At 41.4% G+C, this 24747-nt stretch overlaps 1 protein-coding gene across 1 annotated transcript; it reads right to left on the reverse strand.

The window, feature by feature from the left end:
- Positions 1-24214, reverse strand: LOC126482240 (uncharacterized). The gene is made up of 2 exons (XM_050106219.1): positions 23834-24214; positions 1-135 (listed from the first exon to the last, which is right to left on the reverse strand). Exons 1-2 carry the CDS (start codon positions 24212-24214, stop codon positions 1-3), a joined length of 516 nt encoding a protein of 171 aa, XP_049962176.1.
- Positions 24215-24747: the final 533 nt, after the last annotated feature.

Below are 24747 nucleotides of genomic sequence, written 5' to 3' on the forward strand. Positions count from 1 at the left end.
TTAAGTATGTTTGTAGTTGGCTGTAGGTGTATGAACTTGCAATAGTTCCCATGTCAGTAGTGAGAGGTTGGCTGTCATCAGTATGCTCTGATGACTGACTGTGCCCTCTGGGAAGCTCTTCATAACTGTATTATGCTGTAAAAAATCATTTACACACATCTTTGTCAAATTACTTTGAAAAAATTACTTCACCACAGTCTTGACACTATCGTATAACATTTCATTGTAGTTTCTTTGGAAAGGATGTTGAATAGTTAACTGTCTACTCAGCAGAATTTAATGTAATGCTGGTGGTGAGCATTGCTTGAAAACTGAGAAACCAAAATGAAGGAGAGTTAAGGCCTAGATAGCAACAAGCTCAGTGTGCTGACCAGAATTTGCTTAGTGAGCTACAGTGCGAGAACAGAAAGATTAGGGAATGGTTCAAGAATGGACAAACCAACATTTCAATTTGTCTTTGTGACAGTAATCTCACATTTTTGCTGGTAAGTAGTGTGGGATAGGGTAAGGATGACCTGCTAACATGGAAAACACCAAGGAACGCACAGCCACATAGTTTGTCGATTGCAAACATAATTTGATATCTAGTGGGGTTATACAACGTGATGTCCAGTCAGAGCTGGGTGCCTGGTGTGGTGGCTAGAGTCTCGCAATCTACTAACCACTGCACAATGTGAATTTCCAACACACCATCCTACAGTTGACCATCTCATAACCTTGTCAACCCGTGTCATTTCTGCGGAAATAACACTGTACGTGCATTTTTTGACCCGGAGAAAATGTAAAATACTTGCTTGAGGACTGGTATACTCCGTACTCTCTACACATGGGGCTTCTGAGGCTGCCTGCACCATTCCCTTCAGGAATTTTTAAAAGACAACTTTCAAGGTACATAAGGGTTTTGCTTGTCAACCCCATTTATCCAGGAAAATGCTGTGCCTCAGGGATCCGTCCTGAGTGTTGTCCTCCTTGCTGTCACCTTTGATACTGTTATGGCCTGTATCTCGCAGGGCATATCGGGCTCCCTTTTCATTGATGATTTTTCGATCTATTGCATTCTCCCACAGACTGGTCTCATTGAGCAGCGTCTTCAGTGATTGTCTTTACTCACGGAGCATTGACAAAGGCTTTTGTTTTTCCACTGACAAAACGGTTTGTAGGAATTTCTGGCAGTGCAATGGGTTTCTTCCACTGTCTTTACATCTTGAGCCTGTTGCTCTTCTGTCTGCTGAAACTGTGAAATTCCTGGGGCTCATGCTTGATAGGAAATTTTCTTAGTCCTCCCACATCTTACTTGGCTGCCTGCTATACCCTGTCCCTCAATGTCCCATCAACAGCACTTCCTGGGGAGTGGATTGGACCTTCCTCCTCCAGTCCAACAGATCCCTTGTCCATTCAAAACTAGGCTATTGGTGTTCTTTTTATGCATCCATCTTGCACCATCATGGCATCTGTTTGGCTACTGAAGCATTTTACGCTAGCCCAATTGAGAGTATGAATGCAGAAGCTGCTGAATTACCACAGTCATACTGGTGTGATGTTCTCCTCAACAGGTGCACATGATGTTTGTCTGCCATGCCTGGCTACCCATCCTCTCCCCTCTTTTTTGATGATTCTTTTCACCACCAGTGTTCGGTGCATCCTTCTTCTGTTACTTCCCTTTTGGCTGCTGCTCCAGCTGCTTAAATACATGCTACCTGACACTTTCCCAACCTCGGCTTCTTGCGGCAGCCTGTGTTCACTCCAGACTTCATAAGAACACTAATCCAGATTTGATCTATTGCTTAAGTTTCTCAACCTTCGCACAGAACGTAGCAATAGTACATTTGTGTACACTGATGGCAGTAAGACTGATTGTGGTATCACGTGTGCCTTTGTCATTTGCATTGACAAATTTCGGTACCAGCTTCCAAAACACAGCTAAGTATTTACAGCAGAGCTCTTTGTTCTGTATCAAGCCACGCATTACATTTGGCAACACAGGCTTTTCAATTGTTATCTGCTCCAGTTCTCTCATATCCCTTCAGATCCCCTGTGCTGCACAAGGTCCATCCCTTAGTGCAACTGGTTCAAGAAAGCTTCCACTTGCTCACTCTTTATGGAGCTACTGTGATGTTTATGTGGGTACCTGGTCATGTCGGTCTGATCAGAAACGCAGCTTCTCTTGTTGCTGCCAAGGCAACAGACTACCTCAGCCTGTTAGTTCTTCCATACCGTCTGATGATCTCTGTGTTGCCATCAGTCCGCAGGTGGTACCCTTGGGCATCACCACTGGTCCCCCCTTCATGGGAACAAGCTCCAGCAAAGTCCAGCTGCTTGTCATCAGCCTTTGACAGTTTGGCATTTCCTGACAGAATTCCCTTTTTTCAACCACTTATCTTCTCATTTATGTTTGCTGCCTGAGTTATTACCCATTTTAGCGAAAGCTCCAAAGGCGGTTGACCCTGTCTTACCTTTAATCTATTGTAGCAATACAGCAAATGACATTTAATATTTAGTTCAGGACCTCTGTTGTCTCTATGGAAAATTTTATGCAACTTTCTCCACAAGGAATTTTTCAGTTTTAACTGTCTCTCTTCTGTAGATTCGACTTAACGTGCACTTACTTTTAACTTCTTTTTTGTCTTAGTTTTCAGATGCTCTGACATGGGTACATATGACCTTAGTTGTTCTTATGCCCTAGAATAAAACAAATAAAACAATCAAAGTGTTAAGAACATACTTGATGGGGTTTCTAAAAACAAATTCAAATTCAAATTGAGTTTAATGAAGATTTGAGATGTGGAAACCTTTTGCAACTTTGACTGGGCTCCCTTTATGAGTGCTGACAGGAAATGCACAATTGGGTTCTTTAGAAGTGAAGCAGTGTTTCTTCATGTATAAGGAACTATTGAACTCAGTGTCCATGACTTGAAGTGAAAACTGAAGTGATTTGTGTAATCTGATACAACAGAACCCTGGACATGGGACAAAAATAGTTAATGTAGCTGATGTAAATCAAATAAAGTAATTCCATTGGCACCTTTTGATCTGTATTTTTAGAACCTTCTTGCCCCTTTGTGGCCATAACTTATGGCTTAAAATCCTTTTACTATAACCATTTTTTAGGGGAAGAGTAAAGGAAAAAAATATGTGAATGATGTACTTGGCTAAATGACATACATAGATAATTTAAAAGTAAAATAGTTCATAAACTGCAATAAGATATTTGTTCTATTACATTGTAGTGGTAAAATTGAGCAAATTGGAATATATTTTGCAATAAATATTTAATTATCAGTCCTTTGCCTTTTAACAACGACAGTATTGCTGAACAGCCTTGAATTCTCTGCATAACAGTTACTCTTGACACATGCACTGAAGACTAAGTTTATTATAAATCAGCATTGTACTGTAAGTGACAGTTGCATGGCATTAGATTGTTAGCCATCTGCCTCCGGGCCACCCCTCTTACAGACTTTCAGGAAAACCAAGCAGATCTATGCTGATCCATCTTACTTCTTCATCACAATTGGACTTGTAGCAATATAACTGATTTTAATTCTGGATATTGTCTTTTTAATGAATAATATAAGATGATTTGAATTACTAGCACATTATTAAATCCACAAAACATTAATTCTTACTGCAAAAATGTGTTTAGTTCGTATAAGTTGTTAAGCTTGGATATATTCATTCAATGGTGTCATGTTTCTCTAACTAAGACTCAACAAATTGAAATTCCTTTTTAAACTTAGTGAAGTGGCAGGACATTGAAAGACAGTAAGTACCATCATATAAAATCAGTGTCTCTGACAGGATTTCGATCTTGTTTTCCTGTCAGCTCTCTCACACTACCAGTTTGTTGTTTTACTCCTCCATTTGGCCTCCTGTCTCTCTTCTGCATTCAGATTCTCATCTGAGATCATGAAAACTTTGTACTGCCTGTCCCAATTTGTCATTGGCATTGACTGAATTTTTAAAGATGATTTCAATATTTCATTTATATTTACTGATTTAGCCTATATGACGACTGCAGGGTTGTCTTACTGACCTCCAAAGTGGGAGACAGTGCCACTTTCTTCCAAGGTTGTCTTCAGTGTGGCTATTGTGTGAGGATGAACACTGTGAGCAGCAACATACCTTCCAGCAGCAGGTCAAACATGTTCTTTTATGCAGTTCATGTTGATGCTCAAGCTAACTGACTATGTGCTAGATTGCCATGTGAAATGTATATTTACGTGATGAGCCTCATATGGTTGAATTTTGTTGCAAGAAGAATGAAATAGTCACCTACTGCTCCAGTGTAAACTTAGAGGTGGACTGTGGTGTGTCTTCCAAAATGTGGAGTTTCAATGGCGTAGTTAAAACACTGTAGGATAGAAGAGCTCATGTCAAAGAATTGGATAAGTAGTTCACTGTGACTTTTCATATTAGAGCACAGCATTACACATACGCCTAAAATTAAGTAGCTTGTCCCCAAGTTGACCTGGAAAGGAAAGTTGCTACTCACCATTAAACAGAGATGCTGAGTTGGAGATAGGCACAACAAAAAGACTGTCACAAATATAACTGGTTATAGTAGTTACAGGCACTCCTTTTAGGGTATGCAGTACTGTAGTCCAATGTAACACAAATGAATATTGACAAATACTTAACACAGGTTTGTGTATGCTTTTACTTCCAGTTTCAAGAACATCTACCAGCCAGTGCAAGCAGCTGCTTTTTATGCCGTGAAGTGGTGGGGATTACAGGGACTCCCATGACTGCCCTCACCAACACCAGCAGAATTAGCTTCAGCCAGAGGCTGGCTGAAATTATACATATGAGGAACGTAGAAATTGACAGAAAAGGAATGCTCTGTGAAGCATGCTGTTCTGAAATTAATGAGATAGATGAGAAGGAAATGCGAGTAAAGCAGCTTAAGAAATTAATTATACTTCGTGTGCTCGCCAGGGACCCTGATTATGGTAAGCACTGCAGATGTTCCACAAATGAGTCACATTATCTGATTTTTACTGTTTATGAGAATTTTGTCTTGAAACAAATTATTGTGATTTCAGCACATGGGAAAGGGTGGGGAGGGGAATGGTGTGATCATTCTAGTTCAGAGTGGTTTATGGCGGTTATGGAACACTGAGAACCCTGCTATTTTGGTGGAACACCTTGCTTATTTTGAAGGTTAATAAATGTAAAAGACTGAGAATCCTGTTTTATTCAGTGATTACTTCAATTTTCAATTATAACAAACAACATAGAGATCAGAACAAAACAAAAAATCCTTTTGCAGTTTTCCAAAAAGTTTTATTGTTCTGGTATCCTGGTTGGAGACAGTAAGAAAATTATGAAACATGTCCAGTGAAATGTTCTACACAGCATTACTCTCCTTTGATTTTCATAGCATTTACTTGTGTGCTCCTAAATCCAGAAATTTAGGTGTAAAGAAAACAAAGTTCACAAGAGATGGCATGCAGTATGGCATCTGAACTACAGAATTCTATATACTGTGCACCTAAATGTGTTAATCATTGGCCTAGTTCTTTGCAACCTTCATCAGAAACAGCTTTGAGGACTCGTGTCTTTGGCACACATTGCAACACACTTCTGTGCTATACTGTTGTTTATTACTTCCGCTATCTCTGAAGGAGCTGTGTCAGTGTGGGTTTTATCACAAATGTGTTGCTTTAAATGAGTGGTTCCTGACTGGAAACAAAATAATGCAAAGCTGTATATGTGGAATACGTACCTACTAGACGTGATGTTTCCATCGCTAACCAATCAAATTGTACTCTATACTTCACTGATTAGTTCCCCCCTATTTACTTCCTCAATGTGTATGCATTGATTCCAGTCTTACTGCTCACTGCATTGGCTGTCCCATGTTGCAGGATTATTTACACATACATGAGAAGACATTACTGGATGTAGCCAAGCATTATAGACATATTGAATGTCTTCAGAGTGAAACATTATCGAGGCCTGATGAAAGAAATTTGACTTCTACTGCAATAGCACATTGAAACAACTGAATAGTGACACATAAAAATTTCTTTTGCACTCTGGGTATCAGTCTGTTTCCTTCCTAACCCAAATCTCCACAGTAGTGTACCCTGTATATTAGCCTTCTTTGCTTGCGGGTCTACTATATTTCTGTGGGATATCTGACATTGCAGTGCATTTGGACTGAAAGGCCAATATTACATCAGGCATGAATATTTATAAAAGTGTGGTGTCTGTTCCTTTGGATGTCTATTAATTAATTAATTAATTAATTTATTTATTTATTTATTTAGCGTCCAATAGATCACACACGTGATACAGGATTTGTCATTTGATTACACGTAACTCATAACAACACATACACAAAATAAATGGACGAACATATACAAACAGCCAAACAAATTACATACACATAGTACATAAGTAGTGTACAAGAACTTATTACACAAAAACAAAAGTACGTGCTCATGATAAACAATCACAGACCATGAACTACGCCTTGTACACAAAATGTATTACAGATGATTAACAGATTTTTCATAAGTACCATAATTATGAAGTTGAAAACACAATTAAATTAGTTTAAATTTTTTAAAAAGTAAGTACAGGTTTCAATCCACAGTTTGAGACAGGTCTTTGCTTACTCTAGTAGCATTTTTCCATCAAGTATTTTTTTTTACTTAATGCTTTAATTATTTTTAGCTTTCAATTCTTTAATTGCCTAACATGTTTCTGACTTCTAGTTTTTGCTACATAGGGAATGTGGAAGTCTTTACAATGCCTTGTATTGTGATCATGGTAGCTTGAGTTGATTTGGAGATCGCAGTTATTTTTACTGACCGTTTCCAGGCATTTAAAGACATATATCAATGGTATTGTCAGTATCTTCAGTTGTCTGAATAAGGGTCTACAGTGAGTTTGTGGTGGGCTGTGTGTCATGATACGAATAGCTCTTTTTTGCATAATAAAAATGTCATTTAGTCTTGACCTGGTTTTCTCCCCAAAAGCTTGTGCCACAGCTAGCAACTGATCGGAAATAACTAAAGTACACCGCTCTAATATATTCCTTGCTACATACCTTGGATATTATTCTTAAGGCAAAACATGCTGAGCCAAGTTCCTGAGTAATATAAAAACTGTATTCATTCCAGTTAAAATCTTGGTCAATTCGCATTCCCAGAAACTTCGTGGTGCACATTTTTTCTATTTCTTTGCTATCCAGCATAAGGCACATATATTCCCCTTGTCACTTTCTCCCTTACTGTATAAAGTTCGTTTTCTTTCTATTTAATGTCAGCTTATTTTAATATAACCATGACAGTATGTATGAGCATTTTTTCTGCTGTAGTACACAGTGATTCTTTTTTATCACTAATTATGATACTCGTGTCATCTGCAAATAGTAGAATTTTGGCTGAACTGTCTGGAGCCTGCATATCATTGATATAAACTAGAAATAACAATGGGCCCAGAATGCTGCCCTGAGAAACAACTATTTAAATTTGTTTTGGTTCAGATATGGGTTTAAAATTGTGAAGATTCTTGGATGACCTCAGCTCAACAACTTGTGACCTGTTTTGCAGATAGGATTCAAACCAATTTTTAACGGTACCCCTGATGCATATTTCTTCAAGTTTCCCTAGTTATTTTATCCGGAAATATCTCTTCACTAAGGGACAAGTTTGCTATGTGCACTATAGGTTCGACAACACGTGGAACAATTTTTTAATTATTGATACAGGTACATCATCCAAACCAGAGGACAATTTGGATTTCAAGCATTTAATGACTTTTAGAACTTAATGCTCGTCTGATGGGATTGCCATCATGCTGGTATTTACCATTGGAGACATCACTGTTAATTGTTGCTTAAAGTAAGGGGAATATTAACAAAATAATTGTTTACATTGTTTGCCATGGCGTTTTTTCTATGGGGATACTTTCATTATTTTTAAGATGGATTTCCTGTTCTTTAGTTTGACCCAAATTTTTTTTCTTTTTTTTTTACCTCATCATTCTGGACTTGTTACTAGCCTGCCTTATTAATCTATCATTACTTAATAATTTTGCTTTTGATATTACTTTGCGGTAAGTCTGTTTGTATGTTCTCACATACTCAACAAACTGCTGATCATGACATGTTTTTAACTTAAAACTTAGTAATATCATGGTTTCACTTGATGTTTTAATTCCGGATGTACTCCAGGTCCCTTTGGATCCAGATGATCTGTAACTCAAAAGCTTTTTTGGGAAGCACATTTCAAAGTATGCCATAAAAGTGGAAGCAAATGTATTGTAAGCATCTTTTGTGTTTGTTTGTGCCAAGACCTCTGGCCAAACTGCATTTTTAACATTATTTTTGAACTGATTACAATTTTCAGTAGAGAAAAATCGTTTGTACTCCTTTTTATTTTCCCCTCCTTGGGAGTTGCAGTGAGATTAAAGGTTAGTGCATTTTGATCTGATAATCCTATATTCACATTTGTAACTGCAACTTCATGTGTGACCACATTTGAGAAGATGTTATTTATTAGGCTTTCACTGGAATCTGTTGTTCTAGTGGGAGCTGATACGTGGGGAAACAAGTTGAAGCTTTTAGTATGTCTAAAAACTTGTATTTTACTGAACTCTGGACCAATAGATTAATATTAAAGTTTATAATATGTGTGACCAAAAGGACTTGAACTATATCTGTACATTGTATAAGGCTCAGTCACAACTTCTGTGCATGTCTATGACAGGTGGTGTGGGCAGCCTATCAAGTTAGGCTGTGGTCTCCTGATCTCACATTTTGTGCTCGCTTACTCAGTTGTGCAGGACTCTGACACTTGCCTCACTCCTCTGTCAACACAGCTTCCCTTTCATGTCGTTTGTCCCCTAACACTGCAGTCAGGTGTCATGTGGTGTAACTATTTAATACAATGATGTATTATATTCTGTACCTTATCTTCTATACTTCTTCTCAAACTCTGTTATAATTACTTTAAAATTCAAAATTGATGCCTTTGACGCATCACATTTTTATAAATAACTTACTATGTCGCATTTGACTTAACAAATTATTTATTCCCTTCATCATCACACTCGTGAACTACACTAAAAGATCACCTTCATTCAGTATAAAAGAGACACTCACAATAATTTTGAAGGTTCCTCTTCTGTGTCTCACAACATACATCAGTTGTTGAAATAACTCCTTCAGCAGCCTATTGCTTTACAGGACAGTGTGGTGACCCCACAGAATACTTATTTTAACACGTGTAGTTTGGCACCCAAAGCTGCTGCGATAGCTGTACAGTGCTGAAGGTGCATATTGTCCCCTGCTGTAAGTCACCACACACAAAATAGAAATCACACTAATGAACAATATCTGTACGTTTATGTTTGACATGTTGTTTTCTATTGCTCTTTTCATAATGTGTACACAAAACTTCTTTCAAAATGGCATTCATTGATAAGAAGTCATTGATATGTGCATCTCTCCTCTGGAGTGGTACATACAAGCACAGTCTGTGAACATGGTGCCCAGTGAACACAGTCCAAAGTTTTTTTAATTTTTTTTTCCTATATGCCATGAATGTGGATTTCTTTTTGTAACTATGGCTTCTGAGATTGGTTATAGCCTCAGTACATCATTGTCCATGATAAAATACGCAAATTTACCCTCAATTGCAGCCATAATTTAAGAGCATGTCACTAAAGTGAACATAAAGTACTTGAAAGATGTTTTCTCTCTGTGTGTACAATAGTATCCAGTGCAGAACGACAGCAGCTACGGTCACCAGAGGCTGGACCCAGTACTGCAGGTGCAGCGAAGTCACCTGGTGAGTAAGAGTAAGAGCCCACTGTGGCAGGCTTACATTCCTGCTTTGTACACTAGAGAATCAAATGTATCTGGACACCTATTAGTGGACATTACGATTTTGTGTTCTCCTTTGAGGACTTGAACTCTTCTGGGGACACTTTGACATTTCGAAATCTCTGTAGGTGGATGCCAGCCCATTCTTCCTTGATAGCTGATACCAGACAAGGTAGAAATATTGGACACAGGGTATGGAGTGAAAATGCCATTTTTAACTAATCCCTAAGACGATCCATTGCTTTCAGGTTGGAACATCGGCAGGCAAGCCTTCTTCAGGAATGCCACTGGTTATAACCCTTTGCCTAACAATGCTGATCCATGAGAGGTACAAGTGTTGAGCTGATCAAATTGGTCGTTGTCTGTGAACTGTTCCTCTGCTGTGTATAGTACACAATACTGTCAAATATGTACTTACCCTTCTGCATTTATCATATCCTGAATAACAATAAGGGGAGAACAAGTTAAAGAGGAGAAATTGCATATTGTTACACTGCCTGCTCTGCACTGCATTGTTGGCAGTAGAGGTAATGGCAGATAATGTTCACTTAGTAGTCACCACATCCAAATTCTTCCGTCAGACACCCACAGAGTATAGCACTGTTTGTCACTCCAAATCTCGTTTCCACTCATCCACTCACCAGCAGTCATAGGTGTTTATGCTACAGTCAGTGTGACTTTATGTTGAACAGAAATATGTTGTTTCCAGAAGCTGCTCAGCCACTGTAACCAGTTTTTCTAACTCCCTGTACACAGCCATTTCCTTAGCGGGCTCCTAGCTGCACTTCAAAACTGAAGAGTGACTGCAGCAGCTAACTGCAAGCTGGTTTTTACTATTTCCTACCACAATGATAGAAGCACTTGTCCATCAGCATACTGTGTGTGCCTGGACTTCATGTAGCATTGATGGTTCCTTCACATTTTCACTTAACTGTCACATCGCTGACAGCTGACTAGGGCAAGTTTGGAAGGGCTGAAATGCATCCCTATGTTAATTATTCAGGTGTAATGCAAAGAAAAGTCCATGTTCAGTGTACTCAGATCCCTGACTGATGAATTCTGCTTACAAAACAGTATTACCTGCCACTTCTTATAATATACATGATGGCAGTATCTGTTCCCGTAAGAACAATTACCCTGGATGACCATGCAGCTTTGCTAGAAATGAAATGATAATTAAATGGACACCCTAGCTGAAAACAGGCGGTCATGTACTTCATTGGGGACATGTTGAAAATGTGTGTCCCGACCTGGACTCATTCCCGGGATCGTCTGTTTACATGGCAGACGCTCTATCCATCTGAGCCACCGCGGGCACGGAGGATAGTGCGTCTGCAGGGACTTATCCCTTGCACACTCCCCGTGAGATCCACATTCCCAACATATCCACACCACTACATTCGTAGTGTGCCTAACAGATGTTTGCTGATCATACTCATTACTTGTGGCAGATTAATCTACCAAGTCCCGTTCGAGTTTGGGCATATCGTGTGCGTTCGCACAAGAAGGTCAATGTCCGGGAAGCCGTATTTTAACTATATATGATGGTAGTATCTGTTCTTGAAAGAACAATTACCTTGGATGACCATGCAGCTTTGCTAGAAATGAAATGGTAATTAAATGGATCGAGCGTCTGCCATGTAAGCAGAAGATCCCGGGTTCGAGTCCCGGTTGGGCCACACATTTTCAACATTTCCCCAATGAAGCACATCACCGCCTGTTTGCAGCTAGGGTGTCCATTTAATTATCATTTCACTTCCTATAATAGTAGATCCACCTCTCATTGAATTAAAATGCTCAGTTGCACGTTACATAAGGGTGCCCAGGTATTTTGATTGGATAGTGGGTTTATAGTTCTTATCTATGTGATTTCTGCAACCCCTTAGTCAGTTCACCATTCACAATTGAATTAGAATCCAGAAATCACAATATATTTTATTATATTTATGTTTTTGAATATTGAGGACTTTGATTTGGGGCGAGTATTTACTGACTTACAGAAATACAAAGTTTGCCTATATAGCTGTGGAAATATGTGTGCTGAGAATTACAGGGAGGGAAAAGGAAACAGAAAAATGGACAGGGAACAGGCAGGAGTAGGAGACGTAGTGGGGAGGTAGTGGAGATGAGTGACAAATGTAGTGATGGAGTGAGTGACAGATAGGATAAGACAATTACATGCTCCTATCCTAGAGAGGTGAGTGGGGGGAACATTGAGGTGACAGTCTGGTGAGAGGCATTGAGTGGATATCAGGCTACATGGACTACAAGCTGCAATGCCTGTAGCTTGAGACCAGAATACCAGGAGAAGCCAGGGAAGAGGCTTAATCAAACAGTGGGACTCCAATGAATGAATGAATGAATGATGTGAGTAGAAGAAACTGAGGATGATTTGTATTTCAAAACTGAACATTTTTGTACAACCTATTAGGGTAGTAACTTAAATGGAAATATTGGGGTGTGAATCTAGTTTGTAAATGGTCATAGCTAATGCGTTCAGCACTACCATAAATAATTTGATACTAACATTTTCAGGGGCTCCCTTAACCTTTCTGTGGTCAATCAGACATAAAGGTCCTGCCAAAATGTTTGTTTCAGAATCTGCATAACCATAGGAATGTCCCATTTCATTGTGTACTGTGATCTGTTGTTCAGTTTATGTACAATTAGAACCCAGAAGCTGACAGGTGATGCTAGAATGTGTTTTTTTCTTTGTTGGTACAGAAGTGAGTACAGTATGTTTTGTAGAAGGAGCTTCCTATCTTTGGCTTAATTGTGGATGGCAAAGACAGTGTAGATATTATTTATCTTTGTTACATTATTTGCTACGTATATACTATTTGACATCTATTTTCACTGATAACTCATTCTTGAAGAAAACTGATGTCTGTGCCTTGTAACTAAAATTAAAGCATGTCTTTATTAATGAAAATCATATCAAAATCGTAACTGTAGTTGGAAATCTACCACCACAAATGTACAGATACTGTTCTCTTGATGTACTGTTTTTCTTCTTTCTCATGAGATAGTGTACTGGAGACATTTGTTTTCTTTTCCTTATTTTGTCTTGAATGTCTCAATAGTTTCTTGGAATTAATTGTTTACAATTATTTATAGAGCTGTCTTTTGAATTACGGGGTTATGAAGAATACAGTCAGCAGAAATAAGGTTTCTATGATCTACTTTATAACATATGAAAGCTGATCACCTCTGAAATGAAGGTGCTGGGAGTGTATAGTAGAGTGAAAACAACTGAAGCATGTGGGATGAATGTGTCAATGCTTTTGGAGAGAATGGCTGATAATACAGTATCACTTCCTGTTCACTAGATTTGTCTCTGGTGCCAGTACCTTTGTTCGTAAAATACACTCCTGGAAATTGAAATAAGAACACCGTGAATTCATTGTCTCAGGAAGGGGGAACTTTATTGACACATTCCTGGGGTCAGATACATCACATGATCACACTGACAGAACCACAGGCACATAGACACAGGCAACAGAGCATGCACAATGTCGGCACTAGTACAGTGTATATCCACCATTCGCAGCAATGCAGGCTGCTATTCTCCCATGGAGACGATCGTAGAGATGCTGGATGTAGTCCTGTGGAACGGCTTGCCATGCCATTTCCAGCTGGCGTTTCAGTTGGACCCGCGTTCGTGCTGGACGTGCAGACCGTGTGAGACGACGCTTCATCCAGTCCCAAACATGCTCAATGGGGAACAGATCCGGAGATCTTGCTGGCCAGGGTAGTTGACTTACACCTTCTAGATCACGTTGGGTGGCACGGGATACATGCGGACGTGCATTGTCCTGTTGGAACAGCAAGTTCCCTTGCCAGTCTAGGAATGGTAGAACGATGGGTTCGATGACGGTTTGGATGTACCGTGCACTATTCAGTGTCCCCTCGACGATCACCAGTGGTGTACCGCCAGTGTAGGAGATTGCTCCCCACACCATGATGCCGGGTGTTGGCCCTGTGTGCCTCGGTCGTATGCAGTCCTGATTGTGGCGCTCGCCTGCACGGCGCCAAACACGCATACGACCATCATTGGCACCAAGGCAGAAACGACTCTCATCGCTGAAGACGACACGTCTCCATTCGTCCCTCCATTCACGCCTGTCGCGACACCACTGGAGGCGGGCTGCACGATGTTGGGGCATGAGCGGAAGACGGCCTAACGGTGTGCGGGACCGTAGCCCAGCTTCATGGAGACGGTTGCGTATGGTCCTCGCCGATACCCCAGGAGCAACAGCGTCCCTAATTTGCTGGGAAGTGGCGGTGCGGTCCCCTACGGCACTGCATAGGATCCTACGGTCTTGGCGTGTATCCGTGCATCGCTGCGGTCCGGTCCCAGGTCGACGGGCACGTGCATCTTCCGCCGACCACTGGCGACATCATCAATGTACTGTGGAGACCTCACGCCCCACGTGTTGAGCAATTCGGTGGTACGTCCACCCGGCCTCCCGCATGCCCACTATACGCCCTCACTCAAAGTCCATCAACTGTACATACGGTTCACGTCCACGCTGTCGCGGCATGCTACCAGTGTTAAAGACTGCGATGGAGCTCCGTATGCCACGGCAAACTGGCTGACACTGACGGCGGCGGTGCACAAATGCTGCGCAGATAGCGCCATTCGACGGCCAACACCGCGGTTCCTGGTGTGTCCGCTGTGCCATGCGTGTGATCATTGCTTGTACAGCCCTCTCGCAGTGTCTGGAGGAAGTATGGTGGGTCTGACACACCGGTGTCAATGTGTTCTTTTTTCCATTTCCAGGAGTGTATTTCCCATCAAGACTTTCACTACAGTTTGATCCCAGACCAATCTGTTCGTCTTTCTGCCTCACCTCTCTACAGGGAGTCCAGTAGGGAGCTGCCTTGCCCCATCTCCCACCCACACTCGTGGTCATATGTCCCACCTAATGTGGATGATCCATGCACATGGAGAGAGATGTGCTCAGGTAGCCATGAACATTAGAACATCATTGCAACACAGAAGGCACATGATAATGTTGGGCAAGTGAAACAGCTTCCTAGTGCAAGCAACATAAAAATACTCCTGATATGCTGTAAGGTTGTCACTAATATGAGCTAAGCTGAGCACTGCAAGCTGCACTGATGATGTCCTAGATTCCAAAGTTGCTGTGCTCAGAGGAAAAGTTTTGACTGTAACAGCAGCCAAAAGTATGAACTGTCATACCCATGGAGGAGATGGCAGTGCCATCCATGAGGCACACACCTGGAAGAAAAATACAGAAATTGGGCCAAGACATCAGTAAGGAGGGATGATGATGATGTGAAATGGTGCAGGCAGAAAAATACCAGGATGAAAGAAAGAAGTGGCACAAGGCATTTGAACACGGAGCAAAACCATTCAAACACTATGCAGAAGCACTTGAACACAGAGATGAAGGCTACCTAATGGATCACAAGACACTGGTAAAAAGCTTCCAGAGACAAAAAGTTAATTATAAAAGCACAAGAAGAGAGATGTTCCTGAGTGGACAAGAGGAAGAGTGTTTCATTGCGGCACAGATGGTACATGCCAACATGAAGCAAATGAAACAACTTTCTGATGAAGGCAAGGTAGAGAATGCCCTGATGCATGAAAAGATTGCTACTAATATGAAAACTATTCTTGAAGCTTCCAGTTGAGCACTCTGTCTGTAACAACTGACAAACACTGCTGTAGGTTGCACTGGCAATGCCAATATTGTGGGCTGCATTCTTATTAATATAGTCATGCATTCCAAAGTAGATAGTTGATGTCGAGTCTGGAACTTGGGTTGGCTAGTGAGCCACTGCACATTCCCCTACAAAGGCTATGTAGTGGAGAAATACTGTTAAGTTGTCCAGTGTCGCATGGCTCCAGGGTGGAAACCATGCAGTGTCTGTCATTGGCAAGATCCGCTGCACTGAGGGTGAGTTTCAGTTTCAAGCCTGTTAGTATGCCAGCAACTGACATACCTCTGTTGTGTGGCATAAGGCAGAATTGTAAAACACCAGCCAGATGCTACTCCACCCACTTCCACCTCATTCCTATTATGTCTCCTAATCCATCCTGTTCCCATACGCATCAGATTTTCTTTCTGTCTCACCTCTACAAAAAATCCACCTGAGAAATAATCTGCCTCACCTGCCACTCATTCTCCTCACTACTTGTACCCATCTGTAAGTAAAGAAAGGAGTGTTACATTGAATGTGTTTGATGTGGCATTATTACTGCACAAACAGCAAAAATGTGGTAAGTGATAAACATTTTTGCTATTACTTTCTGTGGGGTATCTGTGAGAGAAATTCATGATAATTTAAAATTATTGGTGAAGTTTTCTGCAAAACACTAAGTGCTCTCATTGCCAAATACCGGATGAATATAATGTCGGTACATGAATGCAATTAGTGAAGGTGCATAAACAAGCTTACACACAGTTCCTAAATGTTAAACGTGACACTGTGTTAACTGTGTAACATAAGATTGTATGTTTTATTAAGCAGATTTTAAAATTTGATCAATAATTATGTGAAATGATGACAATAAACATTTATTTGTCCCTGCCAGTCTTCAGATAGCAAGCGTGCAACCGGAATAAAGTTCTCGCTTTCTGGAACTCGATAATATTGATGGTTGTTTATAATTGAGTAGATTAGATGCTCAATTATACACTGATCCGTACTTTTTCTAAAAGATAGAAACAATTGATTCTGTTCTTTATCAGGTCATGTTGAAACACACTTAGTTTATCACTAGTCTGTTTTACTTGTGCAGATAAAGTATTTTTTATATTAACACGCAAATTCTTTTTTTGTCAATCAGGCCCTGCTGAGGAGGAAGGCACGCGCCCCATCGCTCAGGTGAGTGAAAGTAGTGGATGCACGTATGAGACTGGCAGAGCAAGTGTGATTTTCACCAGTAGCATATAAAGTTTGGTTCTGTGGCATGTAATGAACCCCACACTGCTTCCTGTCCTCCTCCCAGGGTGAGGACATATTTCATCAGCTCAGGGCTTTGAACCGTTAGAATACTTCCTCCTATTCTGAGCTACTCTGCACACTACCAACTTGCTTAATCAAATAAACTCCTTTATTAATATCCTATTCATCTCCATTTCAGTCTCATTGCATCTCTCATGGCAGTCTGTTTCCTGACATCACAAACTTTGCAACTTCTTTAGCACTGTTAACTGAAATGCTATCTCAAGTCTAAATTACTTGCTAAATGAACCAAAAAATATCTCAAAGACCACTCATATACTGGCTCTTAATTTAAAACAAGTAACTCTCTTTAATTATTAATGTCAAGTCATGTGTCATTGGTTAGTGTACAGAATCTTACTGACAGCTCGACTTCATCTTCGTTCTCCTGATGTAATGGCAGTTGTCATGATGCTGACAGATCTAGGGGGAAGGCACATTGCTGAACAAGAATGAGACAGCAAGGAATAAACCCATGGACTGGTTGTTTGTGTTGCCGTCATCATTTGTGAAAGTGGCATGGCTGGACCATGTAAAATTTGGGGATTCGTGTGGATGCTGATAACCACGCCATTGAGTGCCCCCTAACCAGGTATCATCATCATCATCATGATTGAATAAAACACTGAAATCATCATGAACTGTGAAGAACGATAAACTAATTATCGTTATCCCACCCTGCAGATATGCTGCAGCAATCTCCACTAGATTTTGTGTGTTGTGGTTGGCAGGTGTTACTAGAGGAGGCCAAAATGCATGCGTTTTAACTCACGCAGGCTGGCGTGAGGTCTGGAACAGGACAAGGAAATTAGAATTTAGAAAAACTGACTTAGCTGGTGGAATACTTAACTTTAATCCATTAATGGTGAACGTCTGTCTTGATGGTACATGATTCACAATATCAATAGTAACTGATATGGGCCCCTTGCTAGGTCGTAGCAAATGAGGTAGCTGAAGGCTATGCTAAACTATCGTCTCGGCAAATGAGAGCGTATTTTGTCAGTGAACCATCACTACAAAGACGGTTGTACAGCTGGGGCGAGTGCTAGGAAGTCTCTCTAGACCTGCCGTGTGGTGGCGCTCGGTCTGCAATCACTGATAGTGGCGACACGCGGGTCCGACGTATACTACCGGACCGCGGCCGATTTAAAGGCTACCACCTAGCAAGTGTGGTGTCTGGCGGTGACACCACATTATGCACAACAGAGAAGGGTATAAAAGTTTAAAGCCATCATTTGAATTTAAAAAAAAAATAATCACTTTGTGGTGGTGACCATTGTTCATCGGTACTATAGACATTGTGAGATGTACACCTTTACCAAAGCGATGTATTACACCATAGTTGATACTCATCAAACATGACAATAAATATTCCTTAAAATCGACACTTATCACTTACTGTTGTCTAAAATGCTTACTGATTGCAGTTGGGAACTGAGATTTCTCCATTTTTGAGCAAATATCACAAACACAAATGACAGGTACTCGCAATTGCAAACACATTTCAAAGTATCTTTCTAGAATGATATCAGACTCATTCTCCTTCATACATTCATGGCCTATCCTACTTCCTAAACTTTTCTGAAAATACTTTCCTGCTTGTGAAATAACTACCAAGTAAACTACTTTGAGAGGTATACTTGTCATAGTGTTTGTTATGTTTGACACGTGTTGATTAGTAATTCAATAAAACTACCTTAGTGTACTTAAGCACGTGCATCACAAATTGTGCAGTGTGATTTCAAAGTAACTGTTTAGTTACTTTTGTCGTTAGGGATTTTCTTTCAGTAACATTAATATAGGTCTCTGGTACATTAAACAGAATTGAATGATCATTCTTGTGATCTTTCAGATCTTGCATTGACTTACTTGCCAGCTCCCATGACCATGGCAAACAGTCCTTTATCCAGTAAGTGGTTTCTTTTTCATACATCTTGTTGTTTAGGACCAATATGTGGCACAAATCTTAAAGGTCAGGAATGTGTCAGATAAAATAAAATGTTTAAGAAACCAAAAAAGAGGAGCCATAAGTTTATGTAAATGCAGTCAAGAATGTAACACAGGAATGGCCGCTGAGGTGCCACCTCTCCATCTCTTTCCTCCTCCTCCTCTTTCCTAATCATGACATTATTCCAATGGAATATTAGTGGCCTTCAATCCAAAAAGATGACTTGCGGCTGCTCTTGGAATCGCAGCCTCTGCTAGTTCTCTGCCTGCAGGAAACAAAATTGCATCCTCCTGACTGATTTGAGCTTTTGTATTTCTTCCCAGTCTGCTTTGACTCCCTCTCTCCAAAGATGGCATTCCATATCGTAGGAGGAGAGAGGGGAGTCATGCTGCTCATATGGAAGGACGTTCAAAGTCAACCTTTCTCCCTGACTACCCAGCTTGAAGCTATTCCTGTCCGCGTTTTACATTCCTCTCCTGAACTTTTCCATATGTACTGTTTACATCCCTCAGTCATTCGGTGTCGTGGACACTCTTCATCCAGCTTACTGGCCAACTCCCTCACCCCTTTCTGCTGCTCGTTGACTGTAATGCACACCATTCTCTTTGGAAATCTCCCAGAACCTGACAGAGAGGTGCCCTCTAGGCTGAACTTCTGTCACCTTAACCTCATTTGCCTTATCGTGGGAGTACCCATCTTCCTTTTATACTACATGCACTCCTACCCATATCTGGAAATCTCCTGCACTGCCCAATTTGCCCATCATCTCATCACTGTCTCTAGTACGTACTCGAGCAACCATTTACCATTTGCTATCCATTTTCTGACTCCTACGCCACATATATGCACACCCAAATGGCAACTTTCTAGGGATGACTCGAGATTTACTGTTCCCTGGCACCCTTTGAGTAACATAATTTCTCCAGTTGTGATGGCCAGGTAGAATATCTTACAAATGCCATCATTACCACCACACAATATTCCATTCTCGCCCTTCATCTTTACTGTGCCATGTCCCAGTGCCTTGATTGACTGAGCTGTGTTGTGACTCAACTCACATGCAGAGATGTGTTCTCCATGTTTTTAACCATCATTCTATGATGGCAAACTGCATTCATTATGAACAGTTGCATGCACAGTGTCATTGCACCCTTCAGGATAGCAAAAATCTAGCTAGATTTCCTTAACTAGTTCTTCTAACAGTTCCACTACCTCATCTGTTGTATGGGCCCTGCAGGACCAAGATCCATTGGGCTGCTATTCTGCGGAGATTTCAAGCTCCACCCACTATCATTCTGCCTTCCTCCACCAGAAACAAGTGGAGGAAGCTTGGGAAGTACCCTTATTTTGACAGATTAGCGAGTGCTACAAGCTGCCTTTAGTGTGAGGGGGCGAGAACTTGCTCTCACTTCCTATCGATCCTCCAACACAGTGCTGGACGATGTTTGCATTCAGATGTTGCTAAACCTTTCTTTTGTGGGCAAGCACTTGCTCTTTCTTATGTACAACTGCATCTGGGCAGAGGGCGCCGTTTGCCAGATGCCAGCATAAAGACACTGTCATTCCCATACCCATACCCAAGCCCAGTACGGAAAAATACCTTCCTTCTAGTTACTGCCCCATTTCTCCCACAAGCTGTGTTTGCAAACTGATGAAACATGTAATTCATGCCTGGCTGGTATAGTGACTAGAGTGTGGCAATTCACTGACCACTGTACTGTGCGGATTTTGATCTGGCCGTCCTGCAGCTGACCATCTCATCACTTTGTCAACGTGTGTCGCGAATGGTTTTCTGTGGATATATCAGACACTGCCAGTGTTTTTAAATTTGCAGAATGCCTGAAACACCTTCTGAAGGATGGGTATTCTTGATCTCTCTACATGTGGCACTTCTGAGGCCACATGCCCCATGTCCTTCAGGTATTTTTAAAGTATTGATTTTTCAAGGGATGTTGGTACTGCCTTGTCAGACACCTTTACCAGGAAGTTGGTGTGCCTCAGGGTACTGATTTGAGTGTGACCCTCTTTGCTATTGCCTTTAACCTTATTATGTCCTGTCTCCTGCAGGTCATCTCCAGCAATCTACTGTTGCTCACCTCTACCCTGTTACCCTCCCACACCTTGTCCCAGCCTCCTCCTTACCCCCACGTGATTGCCTGTTTAATCATGTGCAACTGCTCGCAGCCTGGCTTCAGCTGCCAGAGAGTGTGATCACGTGTGTGAGAGTTGCATTTGCGTGAGTATGTGAGTGTATGTTATCTATATATAACAGAGGCCTTGTTCACTGAGAGCTCACTTTCTTACAGTTTTTTTTTTTTTTTTTTTTTTGTTGTGCCTGTGTGCCTTCCATGGTATTGTTAAATTCATTTCTGAAGAATTGCGATGGCTCGGGGCATTGAGGTGCTGAGGTAGGGGTCAGTGTACACTCATCATCAAACAAACAATTGTGCCTTATTAGACAAAAGCCTGGAAAGATCAGACCATTTGGCAATAGTGCCGTAAAAACAACACCAGGGATTGATCTCGGTGAGATGAGTGTCATTGATGTGGTAAATGTGAGGTGTCTGATACCAACTCAGTATTCATGCTAGTGATCGCTTACTTAACTGCATAGGTTATGGACCTGACTCTCGGAATGTTCAATTCACTGACATAAGCACACTCTTAGCCTTAGTATATTTATTGGCATTCAGATTGTAAGTGCTCACTGTCTACCATTCAAGCAACTAAGAATGGAAGACCAGTTTTACAAACAAGTTTTTTGTATTCCACTGCCACTCATATTCTTCATTTTGCAGCTTGAAAATATATCTCTGCATGATTTAGAATGAAGGTTAAGGCCTCAAAATTACCTGCTCTTCCCAAATCCATTCTCCATGGTGAAATGATAGAAGCATTGCACGGTAACCTGAAGGTGCAGAGTTCAAAGCTACACATTTCCATTTTTTAATTGTTTTTGCAAATTCACTAGAAAGAGAGACAGATTTTTTTGACATTTATGCAAATAATGGAATTGTGTGTCTGAGTAATGAAATAGCTGCTCTTGTTGTGTATGGGCTTCACTCTGTTTCAGATACATTTATTAAACTACCTGTAGCTAAAGTCATGAAAGTTATAATGTTTTATGATAGAGAAAATAACCAACAACAAAAGCAACATTTGAAGAGCTCTTCTTAAAAGACAGAATGAAACATGATACCTTGAACAGTTCATGATAAGAAATGTTACACACTACTATAACCACACTTAATACTTACCATCCTTAAATGTTTAAAGCAGTGGTTAAAATTTCCCAGAGTACTTTGACAAAGTGTGAACAAATAATGATGTACTTTTGCACCTACATACAGCCATTAAAGCTCTAATGAATGGGCAGGCAGCATTATCAAATTAGTTATCAACATTACTGGGTCAGCTACTTGTCAGAGAATATTAACTATAATCTATTAAATCTATTATAAACTACCAGAAAAAAGAATGCCAACAATTAAAAGCTTCCAGATGCATTTGAACTTGGATGCTGGCATCTTAAGTACTCAATTATGTGCCTTTACTGATGTAGATGTAGAATGGGTGCCAAGTTTGATATAATTATTTGAACACAAACCAGACCTCATGGCAAAGAATAGAAACAGTAAAACTAATGATTCACAGTATCATCCAGTTGCAGGCCTAGGTAAGCCAAGTGTTGCAACAAAACATTTGATCATATTCCATCAGATCTCATCTGTCACATGTGCCAAACTATAACTTCACTTTCCATTACAGTGCTTGTGTATAGTCCAGCACAATATCAACATTGTGAAGTGCACTTCCACAAACATTTCTACAGCAAAAAGAGATCAAATTTCTTCACGGGGTTTACAATACTATTCAGGTTTTCATCACACAATGTTTGTCTTGTACGGGAGTCCTAGTGTACTGCATATCGTGCTTGAAAACGGGAACAGGGAGAAGGGGAAGATAAGGAAGATGATGGCGAGGTGAGTTGCAGTCTTGTGTTAGACCATCATAGCAACAATAGTTGCGGGCACAGATCAGTGGAAGATGTCATGGAAGGCCTTAGAACATCACTGAGACCCTAATTACAAGTAACAGACATAAGAAAGAAATGAATACACCTTTGGTTGTCGTTACCCATGCCCTGGCTCCAACTCAAACCATTAATGTTTGCTTGACTGTGATATTTCTGTGGTGCTGCTTGTGAGTGGATGACTGTAACTGGGGTATTGTCAGAGGTGTTAGTCATCAGAAATGGCATATTAGTCCAATGCTGATTTCTCTCTTGTCATGCTGATAAATGGCAAAAATGTTTAAGGAAATTTTGTTCAAATATGTGGCCTGTCCTCAGTGTAAGCTGTGCAAGGTTAAGCAAACGTCTGCAGTATGCAGATGATTTGGCTTTCCATCCATGCTTGTCACATATCTGGCAGAGTCGTGAATTTCTATGTATCCTGTGTTGACATGACAAATATTAAGGGGTAGTAACGTGCATTTTTAAAGCTATACAAATTCACCCCAAGGGTGACTATGGGAGTGGAAGTTGCCTGAGTATTGGGAACTTTGGATAAAATATCAACCTGTGTGATTGATGAATCTTTGGAATGTCAGAAGTCTACCCCTACTGTAAACAGAATTTTAAAGAATTTTGTTGAAGGAGGCACTATCAGCAGAATGCCTGGCTCAAGACACTGAGCACACAGCAGGATAACACATACCTTGCCTGTAAGAGCCAACTAATCCCTCCCCTAGATACGAAGCAGTTGTAGTGAGTGACCAACTTCCCAGTTCCAATGATGCAGTTAGTTGAGGGCCAAGGAAAGGTGTACTGCACGCACAATGATCCACTATAAAACAGGAACTCAGTGAGGAAATGTTACACTGGCTGGCAGCCACAGAGCTACATCTGAATGCAATGTGAAAAAATGTATTTTTTCACAGATAAGTTGTCTTACCAAGACCAAACAGTAGTTTAGCAGCCGCGAGGGTCCAGACATAATGGCAAATAAGTGGTGACAACAGGTAGTACTAGCCGATTGCCAGTTTCCCGGGGGCGTCGGTTTCCCCGCCGGGGGCGCCGGTTTCCCCGCCGGGGGCGCCGGTTTCCCCGCCGGGGGCGCCGGTTTCCCCGCCGGGGGCGCCGGTTTCCCCGCCGGGGGCGCCGGTTTCCCCGCCGGGGGCGCCGGTTTCCCCGCCGGGGGCGCCGGTTTCCCCGCCGGGGGCGCCGGTTTCCCCGCCGGGGGCGCCGGTTTCCCCGCCGGGGGCGCCGGTTTCCCCGCCGGGGGCGCCGGTTTCCCCGCCGGGGGCGCCGGTTTCCCCGCCGGGGGCGCCGGTTTCCCCGCCGGGGGCGCCGGTTTCCCCGCCGGGGGCGCCGGTTTCCCCGCCGGGGGCGCCGGTTTCCCCGCCGGGGGCGTGGAATGCTTCCTCAGCAGCAGGCCGTATGCCCACATTTTGAAGAAGGTCGTGCTGCATTTAGTGTGAATGCTATATTGTGGAGGGGAATTCATGTTACAGGAGGAATATTCACTTGTGTATTGGTCTGCTCATTCAACTGCAGCTGTCCAAGATAGACATTAATGTAATGGACTGGCTGTGAGAGACTGCTCACTTGAACACAATGGAAGTTATGTGTGTGTAAGTAGCACGAACACACAGAGAACTGGCTGTGAAACACACCATTTATAGCTGATGCTCTTTTGGACTGCTTTTTTTGAAGCCTCGGTGGGGTTGTTTTTTCTGACAAATGGGTCCAATGCCTCACAGATTCAGTGCCAGGGTGCATGACTGAAGTCAGAAATAATGGGGCATTCTGGATAAAATGTTATGGACTGAGAACATTTTACTTTCTTTCCTTGTTCTTCTGTGCAGTGTTCTGCCAGTGAGAGCCAGCACAAAATCTCTTGGTGATGGAAAAATATCAAAGATGAGAGAAGGAAATTTGAGCTAGTTCTAGTTGGCATTATCCTTGTACCTGAAATAAATT

This window comes from Schistocerca serialis, chromosome 5 (assembly GCF_023864345.2).
Source record: "Schistocerca serialis cubense isolate TAMUIC-IGC-003099 chromosome 5, iqSchSeri2.2, whole genome shotgun sequence".
Taxonomy (NCBI): domain Eukaryota; kingdom Metazoa; phylum Arthropoda; class Insecta; order Orthoptera; family Acrididae; genus Schistocerca; species Schistocerca serialis.